The sequence below is a fragment of the Mastigoproctus giganteus genome, chromosome 3 (assembly GCF_048544385.1).
Source record: "Mastigoproctus giganteus isolate SK-2022 chromosome 3, ASM4854438v1, whole genome shotgun sequence".
NCBI lineage: Eukaryota > Metazoa > Arthropoda > Arachnida > Uropygi > Thelyphonidae > Mastigoproctus > Mastigoproctus giganteus.
In genome coordinates this window covers 212,839,179-212,858,300 of record NC_143577.1, presented here as the reverse complement: position 1 = coordinate 212,858,300, position 19,122 = coordinate 212,839,179, and the positions used below count along the sequence as shown (strand labels likewise).

The following is a 19,122-nucleotide window of genomic DNA, read 5'->3' as shown; positions in this document are numbered from 1 at the left end:
ATGGCCATGGAAAGCTGACCATGGCTCAGGATAGAAAAAGGTGGAAGTTTGGGAGAGACCTTTACCCAGCAGTGGGTCAGCAATGGCTAAAAAGAAGTAAAACCTATACAACTTATACACTACTATGCAGAGAAGTCCTGCTGGTCAGTTGTCCATGGCATAGTTAGCAAAAATTAAGGCATATTCCCGACATAGACATTGGCTCTGGTCAACCTATTTTCTACCATAATCATCCTATTAGAGAATTAGGAGAGAGTGATTTTCCTTTATCCCATAAATTCATTTGATGTTTTGAAAAAATGAGTCATCCACACTTTCAATAAATTTCATCTGTCTCTGTTTACATGGTAACTATAAGTGGTCCCTAATTTCAGCTTTGTTTAAACTGCTGTGCAAGTAACCTTACAGTGTCTAAGAGGAATTCCTTGAGTGTAGTGTGAAAAAGTGGAAGTGCTTAATAGTGTAGATAGTGGCATTAAAAAAAAAAGAAATTGCTTTAAAATTTGATGTCCCTGCCAGTAGTGTGTCAACCATTCTGAAAAACCCTGTTTCAATTCTCAAACTGTTTGAGGAAATGGGACCCAGTTGAAAGTGTGCAAAATTATGCCTTTGGGAAGATGTAGATGAAGCAAATTTTAAGTGAATGAAGTTGATTCAAGACCAAAACATGCCGATATCAGGGCTATTAATAAAAGAAAAGGCTATGGAGTACGCATCTTTTCTGGGGCACAAAACAGTCCAAGCCAGTTCTGGTTGGCTGGACAAATTTAAAGAGCGTCATGGCTTACTCGAAAAAGTTATTTCTGATGAAAGTGGAGTTGCAATCGAAGAAGCCTATACCCATTGGAAAGAAACAGCTTTGAAAAAAATTATGGAGGACTACGAGTCCAAAGACATATTCAACGTTGATGAAACTTCTATTTTTTAAATGTTTGCCGAACAAGACACTGACTTTTAAAGGTGATAAATGTTTAGATGGTAAAAATAGTAAGGAGAGAATTACACTCTTGGTTGCAAATATGGCTGGTAATGAAAAACTGAAGCTAGGCAAAAGTAAATAACCCCGATGTTGCAAAGGAATAGAGTCTTTAGAGTTGGACTACAAATACAACAAAAAACCTTGAATGACAAGTGGAATTTTTGAGCAGTGGATTTTAAATTGATAGAAAGATGACAAAGGAAAAGAGAAAAATCATATTGACTGTTAGTTGATAACTGCCCTGCCCGCCTTCACTCGGTAATTTTAAAACTTACAAGTGTGACGTTTGTTTTCTTCCTTCTGAATAATTCGTCTTAACTGCAGCCATTGGACCAAGCATTATCAAGAATTTGAAAATGCACTATCGAAGGCACATACTGAAATATTTTTATACTGAGAATAGAAACCAACCAACCTATAAATTCAATTATAGATTTGTGGATGTGCATATCAGAGTTGGCGAAAGTGTGGAGTCAAGGCGTGACAAAAACAACGATTAACAATTGTTTCGCAAAAGCAAGTTTTGATAAAATGCTAATTAACAGAGATGAGAGGGATGAACTACTAGAAGACATTGAGCAATCTTGGGAAAAGTACCAAGCGAGGTTTGATCAGTGGAGATACTGTTCTTGATGAATTTTTAGGAGTTGATAATGATGTAATAGTAGCTGAATATCCAAGCGACTCCAACATTTTGGAGCGTATTTAAAGAACTAGTGACAATATCGATGATGAGTTGGATGAAAATGAAGGCAACATTAAACCTTCCAAACAAATGTTGGCAGCATTTGAAACTTTGCATTGAGGCCTTAAATGGGAAGAAAATGTAACAGAAAATATATCTGAGTGTTTAAAGTTTAAACAAATGCGAACATTTTTTATGAACGGTGTACAGTAGAATCCAGCATGCAACAAAAAATAACCAAATATTTTACGGCATAATTCTTAAAAGTGTACTAATAAATTGTGGACATCACGTAAGTAGTCATTTCTTAATATGTATGTATTAATAAATTGTTTTAAAATGTTAGAAAATTTATTCATTCCCACTTCTTTCCCATCTTTTACTATATTTCTGAATTTACAGTATTTTTAATTGTTGTAAAGGTCATATTTCTTTATAATGAAATTTTTTCAAGGGAACGATTGATTTCGTTATATAGAGGTCTGACTGTTTCTAATATGAAATTTTTTCCTGTTTCTAATATGAAAATGTGCATTCTTTGAACATGCTACTTTTTTTCATAATTAGGTTTTGGGGAAAATGATCATACCTGTGGTATATCCAAAACCGCAATATGAAAAAGCATATTATAACAAGGTTGCACTGTACTTAATTTTTAAATAATTAATGAATATTGAATTTAATATTCTTTAATTATTTTCTAATTTCAGGTATAATCCATAATTCCATCACCATACTGTACTTTCTTATTTCAGGTCTAATCCATAATTCCATCACCATACTGTACTTATGCCACATCCTATATCTGTTATACTATTCCACATGTCTTTTGTTTAGTATGAAATTTTCAGTAAGTTCTTACAACTTTCATACGTGCAAAAGACAGTTTGTCTGTCTTTTGCACGAATTTGTCAACTAAGAATTCTTTGTTTGCTTGTTTGACAAGCAAAGAATTATCCTTTGTTGGTTTATCATCATAACCACTCATCTGATATTCACATCTGTAATCAAAGCCATTGTTTGAACATCCATTCTATTGAGTTATCTAATATTTTATAAAACTAATATTATACTAAATCCCCATTATATTTAACTGTATAAGGGAATTAGAAGTCTTTCAGTTACCTGATATTTAATAATCTTATTTTTCCTACTTCTCTTGTATTTCTCTAGAATTTATAAAATATTATTCATATCTTAGAAAAGAAATGGTAAAAAATGATAATAAGCCAGGTGTGTATACAGTAATGTAATATATTTTTAATCATTCAAATTAATATGTTCCTTTTCAAAGTATCCACTGTTGAATGGAATACAATTCAAGGTGGTTATCCCACTGCTTGACCCATGGCTGATACACATAGTCCAAACCATTCTTTGACAACACATGTAATTTCACTTCATGACCTTTATGTATATATCAATCGATGTAAATTGTCTGCCTCTGAGATCTTTAAGTTTCGGACAGAATCAAAAGTTGGATGCAAAAGGATGCGATGCAATTCACACCCTGATAGAATTGCATTACTTGGATAAAATGCAGACGGAATTTAACTCTATTTGATTTTCCTTTGAAAACAGAAACACAGTGCAATACATATGGGTACACATTATTGTAATGAAGGTGAAATATTACAGCACTGTATTGAAAGTATCAGTGCTTTTGAATGGCTGCTTTATTGTTTGGTAGGGGAATTTTAGTGAAATCCTCATGATTCATCAACAGTAATATCACTGTGAAGAAATGCATTGCCAAATTCTTGAAAATACCTTTAAGTTCCTGACACAGTTGACCCAATACTCCACTTTGCCAGACATTAATAACCTGGGAGACATTAACAACCATTAACACACCTTTCATTCCAAATTCAGTTTGCAAAATAGTGGTCTTACATTACCCATTGAAACTGACTTACTGACAAATTTGTGAAGCTGTGCAATGGCTTTCATAAATAACAGTGGCAGTGTGCTCAAACTTTTAAGGAGGTTGAAGATGTTCATTCAATGCTCATACACTACAGATTTCCTGCATTGGCATAAAATATTTTTTTAATGTTTCATGCCAAGTGAGAACACTAAAAATTGTCATGCTTTCCTCCCAAACACTAAAAAGTGCCATGCTTTCCTCCCATAGATGTCTTGCATTATACAGAATGTTTCTGTAGCAACCTTCCTCAAGTAAACAAAAAACTGTTCACAATACTTTTCAATATGTGATTCCATTTACATGTGCAGATACAGTTTAACAGATTTGCACTTTCGATATTCATTCACAATTGACAATAGATGATGCTGCATCGTAAAACAATCCCATGCTGCCAGTATACTATCTTCGCAGTGTTGCCATTTCTCTCCCCTAAAAATATGCATTTCTGTTCATCTTATTACTTTTTTGAAGAGCCCTCAAAGCTTGATTATTGTGTTATGAGATAAGTGATGCATATGAATATTCAAAATTCTTGCCTCAATGAACAGCTCTAAAATAAATTTAAATTTTATTATAACAATTTTTATTCAGAAAATTTCATGAAAATTGCAATGAAGAGTTTTTAAAAACTTTAGAAAAATAGATAATATAAGTTAATTAATTAAAGTAAATGAAAGCCCAACTGAAGAAGGGAATTAGTATTACTATAGAATACCTACCTCATCCAGGATAGCAACTGCTGAATGTTCTGGAAGTAATCTTAGCCCAGCAGTAGCTTTAAGCACAACTGGTGTTAAATGCCTCTTATGATGAGGAACTATACTGATGGCCTTATCTAACATATTGCCCAAACTTTTTGCTGCCTAAGAGATAACAAACAAAGAATGAAATTAAACTCTCAAGTGTTACACCAAATACACAATAGCTAAACATTCAAATCTTAAATGAGTTTAATCGTTATCATGTGGCCATTTTGAAAACATGCTAACAATATGATACCAAAATTAAACTAACAGTTGGTATCATTACTAAAATGTAATGTTAAATGCACACTTAGCATTACTTTTACACAATTAAGTTTAACCCTCTAATAGGCACCCTGGTATACTGATACACCAAAAAAAGAAAAACTTAAAAATTGAATTATCTGTTAGAAGTATGTCAATCTGGATTTTTGAATTTCTTCATGGTACTGTTTTTGTGAATAAAGTGTATCACATATTAGCACCTGTGTTAATTTTCTGTATAGCTTTGGTTCTGGGTTTGTTTTTCATTCACAAGGTGAAAAAGCAAAGTGAAGTAGACATGAAATAATTTTGTTTTTGGATAACAAATCTGATATTATTACAAATATTATCTATTCTTATCATCCAATGATGTATAAGAATAAAATTATAAAGTGTGCCTGTTTCAACTACTACTGGTTTTTCAAAGCAGGTTTTTTTTTTTTTTTTTTTGCTGTACCTACTAGAAGAAAATTATTTTACAAAAGCAACTGTACATGATTTTCATCAGAGCTAACAACACAATCCACAGGCACCAACTACAGGCTATACAAAAAAGATCTTAGCAGTACAAGTAAATTAGTATTGCTTGATCTTCAAGAGTAAAGATGAAAGGTGTAGCAGAAGAAATATAGGAACTATATTTAAAATACAGAACTAACATTGCAGTGAAAAAAAATTTTATATAGAAGGCAGATACTATAGAAGAAAACATCTCCCTGTGTGGATAATTCACAGCAGTTATCAAAAAATAATTAGATGTGGTTAGAAACCAATTTGAAATAAAATTAATATTTTATTTAAAAAAACAGTTAACAACAGAGAGAGGGGAAAAGAGTTGATCATATCCATCTAAGGCCTGAATGAGTCTCCAAAATACCAGAATGATAGCAACATCACCTGAGAATCACCACAGTTCCTTCTTGGTGACCAACTATAGTAGGGAGGGAGGGTCCCTGTTAAATATACAATGTCTACACAAAAACTGATTAAAGCTACAAATTATAACTGGGGGAAGGCTGCCTGCCTAATTAAAAGCACTAACAGCTGCTCAAAGCAGAATGACTTACCCTGAATGATTGGTTCAAGCATCCATCAAAATTCTTGAGTTCAGAGGCTGTTGACTGTGTCTGTCTTCAAATTCTTTACTTTTTAAATCTGCCCCCCAACCTTCCCTCTTACTTTGGACATTGCACCTGTCCATAGTATTTTCGTGAAGAGTTTATAGCCATTAAGGGATAATTCTATCTTATTTTAATTAGACATTCAGACAATTATATACTCTAACTTCCAAGTTTTCAAGTGAAAGAAAGAAATTTGTCCATTAAGTGGTTTGCACTTAATAGCTGCTCAAATCAGGACAAGTGGTGAATTATTTGCAATTTCTTAAGAAGTGAGATATTTCTTTGCTCCAAAGCATATTTTTAACTCAGCTGCTTAAGGAAATGGGGCAGTATCAGTGAACTAAACCATATATCATGAAACCTGAGACCCAAATATCTGAAGCAAATGCTCACTGTCCTCCTCCTCCAGTTCAACACTTCAAAAATTACAAACATGGATAGATAAGGATGCATTTCAAGACCCTGTTTCAAATGATTGTTTTGGATGTTGGTGCATTTAATACTCTGATCATAATGTGCCAGTTCATGTGGCTCAATGTAGTACATGTACATGTGCATATGTGTTCAGGAAGCCAATCTGCATGTTGTGCAAGCTAAAATAAAACCAAGAATAGTGCTCATGTGGGTGGAAGCTACTATCACTGCCTGATATCAGTCTTCAAAATTTGAACTCCCAATGTGGTTTTTAATATAATTTTACGATGTTATGTTGTTGTTGTTTGGTTTTTAGGAGCATTAGCAACTAAGGCCATATTGCTCCGGGGATATGTGGTGGTCATTCCCTGACCTTTCCGCATCCTCCGTATTTGGTGGGTACAGGCTCGAATCCTGGTCTAATCAAGAAACGTGTGCTACGCACTGCTGCTCCTGCCCACCTGGCTAAGGAGGCGCCATAATTTTAAGATGTATTAATGAACATGAATACCACATATTAGAGTGAAATTCTATATTAAAGGTGATATACCACTTTTGAAAGGTAGGAAACCTCTGATTTACACAATATACAAATTTCATCATTATATTATAATTAAGTATATTTATAGTAGTATATACTGAATGGCCACTTTATTAGGTAAATCTATCCTTTTCATGAAATGGAGCATTCCTTCAATAACAGAATCATATACTTATACCATGCAATATAAAGAAAATGGCAATACATAGGCTGCAATGTGTGCAATTCAGTGCGAAAAATGAAAGATGACTCGGAACATGAGTCATCTTTGCACCAGATGCGTTGGTATGAATATCTTGGAAATTGCAACACCTGTTGGGGGGTTTCACAACATGACTGTGTCTCAGATGCATCAAGACCTGTCTAATAATCAAATAATACCTAGACAACAGTGATCCTGTGGTCAGAAATAGCTCACTGATGCAAGAAGCAAACAAAAGCTGACAAGACATGTACAGAGTAACAGAATGGTTACAGAGAGTCAAATAACTATGCAGTGGTAACCAAAGAGCAATTACAGAATACATGTTGTATTAACATGATGAAACCAAGTTCCATTACAGTGAACTCATTAATGTCAACACTGGACAATGGAAGATTGAAAAACATTGCCTTGTTTGATGAATCCTGGTTCCTGCTGTTTTATACTAATGGAGGAACAGAATATAACAAACACAGCATGAGTTCATGGACCCATCCTGCTAGGTGTCAACAATGCAGGCTCGTGGTAGTGAAATAGTGTGGGAAATGTTTTGTTTTTGTAGTGCACATTGGAGCAACGCGTTATCTGGAAATTGTTTCCAACCAACCAAGTGCATCCCTTCGTGGCTGCAGTGTATCCATCTGTGAATGGATTCTTCAAACAGGATAATGCAACATGTCACAAGGCAAGAACTGTAAAGATCTGATTCCAGGAATATGAGAGTGATTTCAGCTTAATACGGTGGCCTTGAGTCACCAGATCTCAATCCAACAATTGGGCATTTGTGGGAAGAGATAAACCGAGCCCTTCAGAGTAAAGATCTGCAACTATTCAGTTTGCAACAACTGTGGGAAGCAACTGAATCAACATGGACCAGTATCCCTGTGGTGTGCTTTTGATATGTCATTGAGTCCATGCAATGACAGATCCAGGCTCTTCTGAAGGCTGAAGCAGAACATACTCACTATTAAGTAGGCGTACATAATAAAGTGGCTACTCAGGTTACAACTGTTATGCAAAAAAAGTTTCAATAATTTCAAATTTATCAGATTGCTTTGGTTCAGGGATAATATATAATGACATAAGTATGCACACTGCTAGATCAAGCCTATATGCTGTCACAGAAAATTGCTTAACCTGTTGTTAACCGTTGTACTAGTATCGCAGCTACACAATGAAATAATGAAGATGAAAACTCTCTCATGCTGCAGTAGCTCTATATAGTATAAACAGAAAATGTATTTATTTAAATAGTAAAAGATTTCAAATGGATTGCAAAAATAAACTTACTTTATATGGCTTCTCTGAATAACTGGAAAGGCCAGGAGTAACTTGTTGAAAGTATTCATCAGCCAAAATTAAATAACCAGCTAAAAAAGAAACATACTTTTAAATTATTAAACCTAACATTTGCACACACCCTTACTGGATCAGCAAAAATTTTATAAGTTTTAGAATAAAAAAAATAAATAAAATATTTTTATGTATTAAAAGGCCTCAACAAATACACTGAAAAATAAAAACAGAGTTCAAACAACGAATATAATTTAACTTTGTTGGGTTCATGATTTAAATGTTGTTGTTGTTGTTTGGTTTTTAGAAGCATTAGCAACTAAGGCCATATTGCTCCAGGGATATGCGGTGGTTATTCCCTAACCTTTCCGCATTCTCCATATTTGGTGGGCACGGGCTCGAACCCCGGTCTAATCAAGAAGTGTGTCCTACGCACTGCTGCTGCTCCGGCCCACCTGGCTACGGAGGCGCCATGATTTAAATGTAATCAACCAACTAGAGGCTGAACATTGATACAAAGAATAATAAAATTTATTTTTCTTCTTCACTCATGTCATACACTCATTCTGATTTGTCATTAATAACTTCCTCAACAAATGCAAATTCAGGTCATTAAATACTTGACCACGTCACAGAGGCAACCCATTCATGAACTATAGCTGCAAAAGACAACATAGTGATTATCATAGCAAAGCATCTGAAAATGCCATTTCAGGTGAATTTGTCTCACTTGGAAAAAGATCCTTTGGAAAACAAGATGCTGGGCAATGCATCACCAAGTTGTATCATGCCTTGGTGTATCCCAAAGAGTCAACAGATTGTACAATTGGTTCCAAGAAACCCAAACCATTTGTGGACATCCGCGTCAGAGCTGTAAACAATCAACAATGCAGGGGCTCACTCTCTATCTCTCTCTCTGTCTGTTCTTGCTTGTTGCAATTAATGCTTGAGCACTGCCACCGTAGCCGAGTGGGCAGGAGCGGGAGTGCAGTAGCACACGCTCTTTGAGTAGACCGGGGTTCAAGCCCCTGACTGCTGAATACGGTCGATCTGCCAACCCGCACTGGACCAGCGTGGCAGATTATGGTCCATTTCCCTCAGCATGAATTGTTGAGGAGGCTTCCACCCTGCAGTGGGTTGATAATGGCTGCACTTTACTTTTTTTTTTTCACTGCCAGATGCTCACATACATTGCAGCAGCTAGAGGGAGATAGGTGCCAACCCAAAAATTCCAAAATCATCTGCACGTGGACATTATGAGAGAAAAGTTTGTGTGTGTGTTCCATGCCTGACGATCGAAGCATAGGACCAAAGGGGCACTCAAACATCATAATTGGACTGACGATGAATGAAATGTGTACTCTTCACAGATGAGTCCAGATACAGCCTGCAGTCAGATTCTTTTTGGTCCTAATGTGGCACGAAACAGGAACCTTGAAAGTTAAGTTTGGAGGTGACCTGACTGCATGCATACATAGAGATGAGATCATGTGACCCATGGTTATTCTCTATGCTAGTACTGTAGGCAAAGAGTGCATCCTGATGGATGATAACACTCCACTCCACAGGGATATGCTCGGAGATGAGTGTTTCATCTGTATGTATTCATCTGCCTTTTTTCACTTACCCAATCCCAAGCACATCTGGGTCACCCTAGGAAAACATATTGCAATTCATCCTGACTGTCCAGCTAAACTTAATCAGCTGGAAACAGCACTTACACAAGAATGGTAACCAATTTTGCGACAACTCATCAATACCTTGATTTTATTGAAACACTGCCAATGCAAAACATATGTAGTGGTTGCTAGAGACTATATTAAAATTACTGTGTGTACATGTCCACAATAGTAACAAAAATCAGCATGTGTACCCTGTATGCACGAAAGATGTTTTATGTGAAAACATCCTTGGCTTGGGAGAGGTTAAAGGGGTTTAGTATGAAAAGAATCCAAACACATTTAAAATTATAGCATAGCAAACCGACGAGCCTTCGTTCTAGCAAGTCAACCCACAGCAGGTGATCATGAAAATTTAAACAAAATATGTTTGATACAATGTCTCTCTCTCTCTCTCTCTTTTTTTTGACAGTTTCATGAATTTGAGGTTGCAATACATGTTCAATAGGTAATAGGTAATTTACTTACAATGGGTTTGTGACAGCTAAAATATGATACATACACTTGAGATTGTAAATACAGGAATCCCTTGATTAGTGTGGGTTCGATTAGCACGAGACTCGAATTAACGTGGTTTATATTTAGCTACCAATTTTTGATTAGTGTGGCATTTTGGCTTGGCCCAAAGAAACCGAAGCTGATGATGCTACAAAAGTCAGTACTAAGCTACGAATGTAAATACACAGCTAAAGTATGCATAACATTAGAGAACATTATAGAAACACATCACTTGTTTTCTTAGTGAGTGCACAGCTCTGTTCACAAAGGGGAGTTACTGTTTATTTCGCGTCGCATCATACCTTCTCCATCAAGAAATAAACAAAAACAAAAAGGAAATGGATTATTTCAAACGTGTATTATTACAACAATTGAAATATTTTCTAACATTATGCACTCTGAAGGACAACACCGGCTGCATCGCATTTATTATGTACATGCAGATCAGTTGCTTTCAGTTGTTCTTGCGTTGCGTGTTAATGTGCAGACTCCCGTGCATCTCCCGCCATTAATTACTGTTCATACTAATCAATTTCATTAATTTCTATTAAATTTTTTATATATTACATAATTATTAACTATGGATAAAAGGAAAAGTGTATCTGCTAGTGCCTCTGATAAAAAGAAAAGTGATAACGTTAGATGAAAAAATTGAAGTCATAAAAAGATTTATGGTGATAGTAAAATACAAATTTCTCATCATCTTGGAATGCCTGAATCAACGGTTCAGACGATTTTAAGTAAAGCCAGTGCATATAAGGAAAAAGGTAAGCTTGCTTCGTCAGCACGCACAAAAACCACAAGAAATAGAAGTTTTACGATGATTGAGATGGAACGTCTTTTAACCATTTGGATAGAAAACTGCAATCAAAAAAGAATTCCAATCTGCACAATGACCATAAAAACAAAAGCCTTGAGTATTTTTGCAATGTTAAAGGAAAAGTCAACAATAGAAAACTTGGGTAGAGCTGTAACTGAAGAAAATGTTCAAGCAAGTTCTTCAAAAGAAAAAGTGATTGAAGCGGAAACGGAAGAAAATTTCACTACCAGTAAAGGCTGGTTTGAACGTTTTAAGAAAAGAACAGGACTGCATAATGTTGCATTGACTGGAGAAGCGGCAAGTGCAGATAAAGATGCAGCCATGAAATACCCTCAAATTTTAAAGAAAATTGTTGATGATGGCGGCTACGCAGATCAACAAATATTTAATGTTGATGAAACAGGTCTTTTTTGGAAACAAACGCCAAAAAAACCTTTCTAGAAAAAAAAAAAAGAAAAGGCTCAACCAGGCAATTTGAAATTAAAACCCATGGTTATCTATAGAAATGAAACTCCCAGGTCTTTCGGTAAAGGTTTTAATAAAGCAAGCCTACCTGTTGTTTGGTGCTCTAATAGAAAAGCTTGGGTCACGAAAGCTTTATTTGAAGAGTGGTTCACTAGCTATTTTTGTCCGAAAGTTAAGGTCTACTGTGAAGAAAATAATCTTGCATTCAAAATTTTATTAATTTTAGACAATGCCCCAGGCCAACCCACCAGCACTTTCTGATTTGTGTGAAAACATAAGTTATTTTTTTACCTCCAGATACGACAAGTCTTTTACAGCCTATAGATCGAGGCATAATCGCTACTTTTAAGGCCTATTATTTACGCAGATCATTTGCGCAAGCAATTGAAGCAACAACTGGAGATGGTGCAGTTTCTTTAGTTGAACCTTGGAGAAATTACATCAGGAAAGCAATAGACAATATTCACGAGTCATGGTCTGAAGTAATATCCAGCAATATGAGAGCATATTTTGCCACATTGCACAAATGATTTTTGTAGTTTCATTCGTGTCAACACTGTTATTGATGAAATAGCAAATATTGGAAGAGATCTAGGCTTTGATGAAATCGACAACAGTGATGTTCACAAATTTCTGGAATCACATTCAGAACAATTAAGTGATTCTGACCTCCTTAATATTGATGAACGAGCATATGACGAGGTGGAAATTTGCGAGGAAGGAAATGTTCAAGAAAAGAAGTTGACATTAAAAGAACTTGAAAGAATATTTGAATTGGAAAATCATGGATGCAGACCCAGATATCGGGCACAGTATGCAAATTTGCAAGAACATTGAAAAAGAAGTGTATCCATACAAACGAATTTATGAAGAAAGGTAGAAAGAAAAGTCTGTGCAAATCAGCCTTTTGAAATATTTTACAAAGAAATAAAGTCAGTTATAATTTTTGCAGTACAGTAATCAAAAAACTTTTGATTACTGTACTGTAAATATTTATAATTATCCTTTGCTTTTATACTGCTGTACATTAAATTGGTATAAAAAAACATATTTTTAAAAATATTGATTGGTATATTATAGGTCTTGGAATGAATCAGGCTATTTTGTATTGATTATTAACTTTGATTAGTGCAATTTCGCATAGCGTGCCATTTTCGCGGAACCAATTAATCGCGCTAATCAAGGAATTCATGTAGTGTAAATGTCTTTGAAATACAGCATCAATTATAGTTCCATGATTAGTAGTCGATACAGATCTAGAAGTATTTAACGTTAATCCAAATTTATTTTCTAAGAAATCGGTCAAAAGTTTGAAATGAGTATCACAAAATTAACGTTGAAATCTCCACTAAGTCTCATTGGTATTAGGTGGCATTTTTTGTGAGAAAATTGTTGTAGCAGTTCAGCTAATTGCGTAAGGAAGTAAAACGAAATGGATGAATTCAATTATGTGTCCGATCTTTTGGTTAGGTGAAATGTAAATGACTACCAATATCATTTGACCATCAGAAAGAAGGCATTCAGCAGATGCCTTCTTTCTGATGTCGCCAAGTCTAACCTCATAGATGTCTCCAACACAGGTCTAACCTCTCAGATTTTCTAACAGTTTGTCAATAAATCACTTCCATACGAGAAGTAACAACATGAGTACGATTTTCTCTCTTATGATAAAATGCTACATCGCCAACTTGTTGATCTTCTCGTTTGAATTAAACAACACAATCGAAGCTAGGTATGCTTGCTTACTTTGTTATTTAACCACGTTTCAGAAAGTAGAAATAAATTGGATTGTTGGGTGGCTGCATCAGTGAGATTGTCACTGTGAGCACGTAAACTTTGACAATTTAATGTTAGAATGGAAAGATCTTGTCATTTACTGATGAACTCGTATAAAGTATCTTGCGGTAAGTAGAGGATTACTTGACAACCTGGTCATTTCAGCTTGAAGTGCAAAAGTGGATGTAGCATTTCTCAGTCCATGATAAAATTTCTTTTTTCCATTTGCAGCAATAATGTAAACATCACTGATATCGGTAACTCGAGATAATGCAACATAAACTATTTGTTTGTGATATTTCTCGTATTCATAAACTATGGAATCGAAAGTACCTTCCTGAGATTTATGGATGGTAATAGCACAAGCCAGTATTAATGCGAAATTATTTCATTTAGCCGAGATCGTTCTGTTGTTATTCAACGAAACACTCGTACTTCTTGTGATCGGTATGGCTTCTAAATCGATTTCTCACGCCATAGCAAACCAACGAGCCATCATTCTAGCAAGTAGACCCACAGCAGGTGATACTGGAAATTTCAACAAAAAACGTTTGATACAATTAGTCTTTTTGTCGTATTCAATATATGCCATTTTCCTAAAGTTCCGTTAGCCAGACCATCAGACACGTCAATATTAGTGGTTATCAAGTATGGTTTGCCAATAAGTAAAAGAAGTTCACACAGTAATCCACAGGACAGATCTAATACTGCCATTTTATGTAGTTTTTGTCGCATATGAGCCTCACATTCTGCACCTGACAAATATGTCTTGAGCAATTAACACAATAGTGTCCGAAGACGAATTTAACACAGAATTGTTATAATCATTCACAGATTTATTTTTCAAATATAAATGAACACCGTCAGAACACAAATTGCCAGCTTCTTTGTTCACACGTCTCAATTTGATAAGTTTCTGTTCGTCGTTGTTAATTGAACACAGTTTCCGATTTTAGTCAACACTCTCAAGAATTCTGAATTCAACTGTCTCATTATTTCATTGAATTCATAATATTTTTTACATTTGATATGAATGTTAACACAATGATTGTCATCTATTCTCCGAGGCAGATAATTAACCATTGAATTAACATTTACAGTGGCGGACAAAAATACTGCATCACCTTAAAAAAAGTAATATCTGTAGTGAAATGTATAAGATATTGTTTGATTACAGTCATTCTGTTTGTTGCAAAGCAAAGGTATTGCATCATATAACACTTCTATTGCATCAGACAGTAATAGCAAGGTATGGCATTGGCTGTTTCTATAAATAAGCCATTGAAAGGGTATACACGCTCATTAGTATCCTGTTTTGCAGAGGTGAAGGCATATGTTCAGTTGACACCAAAAAAAAAAAAAAGTGTAGCTGCTGCTCTGTACCAAGAAGGACTTTCTACGCGAGCTATTACTTATAAAATAGGCTGCCACCAGTCAACAGTATCCTGGGTGATCAAATTAAAGAGTGAAACCGGTGATGGGAAGAGAAGACCTTAATCAGACCATAAGAGAGTGGCTACGCCTTCCCAAGACCGATATTTTTTGGGGAACATCCTTTGTAAAAAGGATAGGTGGAACAGGACCAGGGTGTGTCTGCCAGGGGCAAAGGTTGATGACGTTGTAGAGCGGATATCATCTTTCAAGGGCACAAAAGGTGATATAGTTGTACACGTTGGCACTAATGATATTAAGAGTAGGAGACTGGCGGAATTACTCAACAAGTACAGGTCACTGTTGAAAAAAAGCCGTGAAATAGGGTTGAATTTGAAAGTGTCTGCAATTCTGCCCAGACACGATAGGAGGGAGTACATGATGAGAGCCTTGTCGATCAATTCGGCCCTGGAAAGATTGTGCAAGGCTCAAGGGGTAGAATTTTTTTCAGCCTGGACTGTACTTGTTAACAGGAGAGATTGCTTCTACAGGGATGGGATACACTTAAATAGAAAGGGTGCAAGAATATTTGCTGATGCTATCGAGGCAGTGTTAGGTGGGTCGGAAAACTGCTAGTTTGGGGGGATACAAAGACTAATAGTTTAACAGTAACCGCAGGCAGAGGTGAAGGTGATTCTTGCACACCTTCTATTAGAATAAGAAGCGACCTGGAGCGAGGGGTGTTGGGGGTTTCAGGGACGGATGGCAGTCATCATGGAATAGTTGGGTATATGGGATGTGTTAGGGTAACAAGGAATAGGCATAGGAGCATGTATGCTTGCATGTATACCAATGCTAGAAGTATAGTAAATAAATTTGATGAATTTGAAGTGTTGGTCAAGACATCAAAGGCAGATATTGTTGGGATAGCAGAGATATGGTGTCACAAAGATATAAGGAATGCAGAACTGGAATTTGGGGAGTACAATGTGTACAGAAAGGATAGACAGGACAGAAAGGGAGGGGGTGTTATGCTGTTAATTAAGAAAAACATACAATCAAAGGAAGTGCACCCAGTTAATATAGATGAACAGTGTTCTGTTGAGTCAGTTTGGTGTGAGATAAGCACGGCGAAAGGAAAAATAGGAGTAGGAGTGTGTTATAGGCCTATTGACTTGAATGAGTACAATGAACAATTGTACAGAGAAATAGAGTGGGCCAGTAAATCAGAATGTCTTATAATGGGGGATTTTAACTTCCCAGATATTGACTGGAACTTGTGGGTTGGTCACTCACACACTAGTCAGACTTTTGTGGATTTATTGGATGATTGTTTTCTGCAGCAGCATGTTCGAGAGGCAACCAGAGAAAGTAACACTCTTGATCTGGTTATCAGCAGTGATCATTCGTGTATTAAGAATTTGCAGATAAAGGAACCACTAGGTGGCAGTGATCACAGTGTGCTGAAGTGGGATTTACTCAAAGAGGTAACTACCGTCAGGGGTAAAGGAAAGGGTTTTTGCTTCTGCAAAGGGGAGTACAGTGGTCTCAGACAGTTTTTAAATTCTGTACAGTGGGATCAACTGACGATGTTACAAACAGTAAATTCTAAGTGGGAAGCATTCAAAGAATTAATCGTGGAAGCTACTAGACTTTATATACCGATTAAGAAATATCGTTCAAGGTTTAGGCCTAAATGGTTATCAAATGAACTAATGAGACTCGTGACAGAGAAGAAAAATGCATGGGATGCATATAAATTATCAGGTGACGCAGAAGCCTGTGGCAGATATAAGCTAGTCTGTAATCAGGTCACAAAGGAGGTTCGGCAGGCGAAGGCGGATTACGAGAAATCTTTGGCAAAAGATGCTAAGAAAAACAGCAAGGATTTCTTTACTTATATAAACTCTAAAAGGAAGGGGATGAATATGATTGGTCCACTTGACATCGATGGTTCGACTGTTGATGATCCTGCTCAGATAGCAAACAAACTGAATGAGTATTTTGCATCTACATTCACACGTGAGGAATTATTACAATTTGAAAATGGAAGAAGGTTATCAAATTGTAGCAGTGTGCTTAATGATTTTGTAATAACTGAGAGCAAAGTGGAGGAGAAATTGTTGAAGTTAAACATAAGAAAGGCACCTGGGGTGGATGGGATCTATCCAGTTATTTTAAAGGAGGCGGCAAAGCAACTAAGCAAACCCTTAGTCATAATTATGAGAGCATCCTTGGACTCAGGGGAGGTTCCCACGGACTGGAGATGTGCAAATGTGTCCCCAATTCACAACGGTGGATCGAAGGGTGACACGAGTAATTACAGACCAGTTAGTTTAATTTCTGTTCCGGGTAAAATAATGGAGTCGCTGGTTAAAGATGCATTGCAGGATCATCTAGACAAGACTGCAGCAATAATTCAAACACAGCATGGGTTTGTTAAGGGAAAGTCTTGTCTGACAAATTTGATTGGTTATTATGATGTGGTCGCAAAGGAACTGGATGCAAAAAATAATTTTGATATCATATACTTGGATTTCAGGAAAGCTTTTGACACTGTTGCGCATGGAAGACTACTGTACAAATTGGAGCAGAATGGTATTAAGGGTAAGTTGCTACAATGGATAAAAGGATGGTTAAGTGGGAGAAGACAGAGGGTGGTAATCAATGGGTGCTGCTCTTCGTGGACTAATGTTATTAGTGGAGTCCCACAGGGTTCGGTGTTGGGTCCACTGTTGTTTTGTGTATTTATCAATGATATTGATGAAGGTATATCAGGCTTAATGTCGAAGTTTGCAGATGACACAAAGGTTGGCAGGGTTGTTAATGACAGTAATGGCAGTGTGCTACTGCAACAGGATCTAGATAATTTGGGCAGATGGGCTAAGAAGTGGCAACTGAAGTTCAACCTTGACAAATGCAAAGTACTGCATATGGGTAGAAGTAACCCCAGAGAAACGTACCAACTGTGTGGTACTACACTTAAGGTGGTAGAAAATGAAAGAGACCTGGGAGTAATTGTGCAGTCAGATATGAAGTTTTCTGAGCAGTGCAGACAGGCTGCTAGGGCGGGTAATGGGGTTTTGTCAATGATATATAGGAATTTTGCTAGCAGGGAAAAGGAGGTGATTGTCCCTCTGTATAAGGCAATGGTCAGGCCACGCCTTGAGTACTGCGTACAGGTCTGGAGGCCTCATTTTAGGAAGGATGTAGATTTGCTTGAGCGTGTACAGAGAAGAGCAACACGATTGGTGAGGGGAATGAAGGGATCCTCTTACCAAGAGAGGCTTAAGTTCTACAAATTGCAGTGGCTGGAGACTAGGCACCTGCGCGGTGATCTGACTGAGGTCTATAAGGCCTTGAATGGGTTGAGCATGCTGAATTCTGATGGGATCCTTCCACTTGTTCAGATTACCAACCTACGGGGACATAAGTTCAAATTAAGAAAGGACAGATGTAGAATAGATGTGCGGAAATTTGCCTTTAGCCAGCGGGTGGTTAATTGCTGGAACAAACTTCCATCTGTCGTTGTGGAAGTTGATAGGTTAAATAAATTTAAGGAGGAACTGGACAGGCATTTGGAGGGAATGGTGTGATTTTTTTTTTTTTTTTTTTTGGCTGATGCTGCATAAGCTCCTACACTTGCTTTCTTGCATCATGTGCCACTACTACTACTACTACTACTATTTGAAATGGCTATGCCTTCATAATCACCATGCTAGTGCTCCTGATCTAAAATTGGACTTTAAGATGGCCTCTGGTGTTGAAACAAGTGCACAAACTATCCAAAGACAGCTTTCGGAATGTGGTCTGCATGCCTATATCCTTTTACTGGCCTGGAAGTACCTGTCAGTCAACCAGTTTGACACAATCTTATTTTCGATATGATGTGTGAATAGATTATGTTGTAGGTTACCTTCAATGATTTTTGTTTTGCTTCATGTCTAAAATCAAAATCAGTAGACAGCTATAGGACCATTACCAAATAGGAAATTGATTCGCAGCTGGAAAATTATGGCAACAGCTCAAAGGGATTCCTGCTGTGTGTTCAAGGGGATATCCCATATGTGCTAAGTGTGATTTTCCTCCTGCCAAGAAAATGCAGTCTAATTTTTGTGCCAGAGTTTTAAGTTAATAATGCTAAAGCTAAAGAGATGCTAATTCAAACTTACACCACAAACTCTGCAATCGGATAAAATTAAGATGTCTATCCAATGTATAGTTATAACTGGCATGATCGATGACCACTCAATATGTATAAAATATATATTAATACAGTAAAATCTATTTTATTGTTAAAAAAAAATTAACCTACTTTTTTCACTAAGCCTTTAACCTCATTGT

General features: G+C 36.4%; 1 protein-coding gene across 2 annotated transcripts in view; it reads right to left on the bottom strand.

Moving 5' to 3' along the window:
- LOC150088665 (ectonucleoside triphosphate diphosphohydrolase 5-like) overlaps positions 1–19,122 on the bottom strand; it is a 188,671-nt gene that overhangs the window by 65,852 nt on the left and 103,697 nt on the right. For both annotated transcript variants that reach the window (XM_090369615.1, XM_090369614.1), the window contains exons 4-5: positions 8,167–8,246; positions 4,311–4,454 (exon numbers count right to left, since the gene is read on the bottom strand). In XM_090369615.1, the coding sequence (XP_090225741.1) occupies positions 4,311–4,454; positions 8,167–8,246 (224 nt within the window). The remainder of the gene's footprint in view (positions 1–4,310; positions 4,455–8,166; positions 8,247–19,122) is intronic.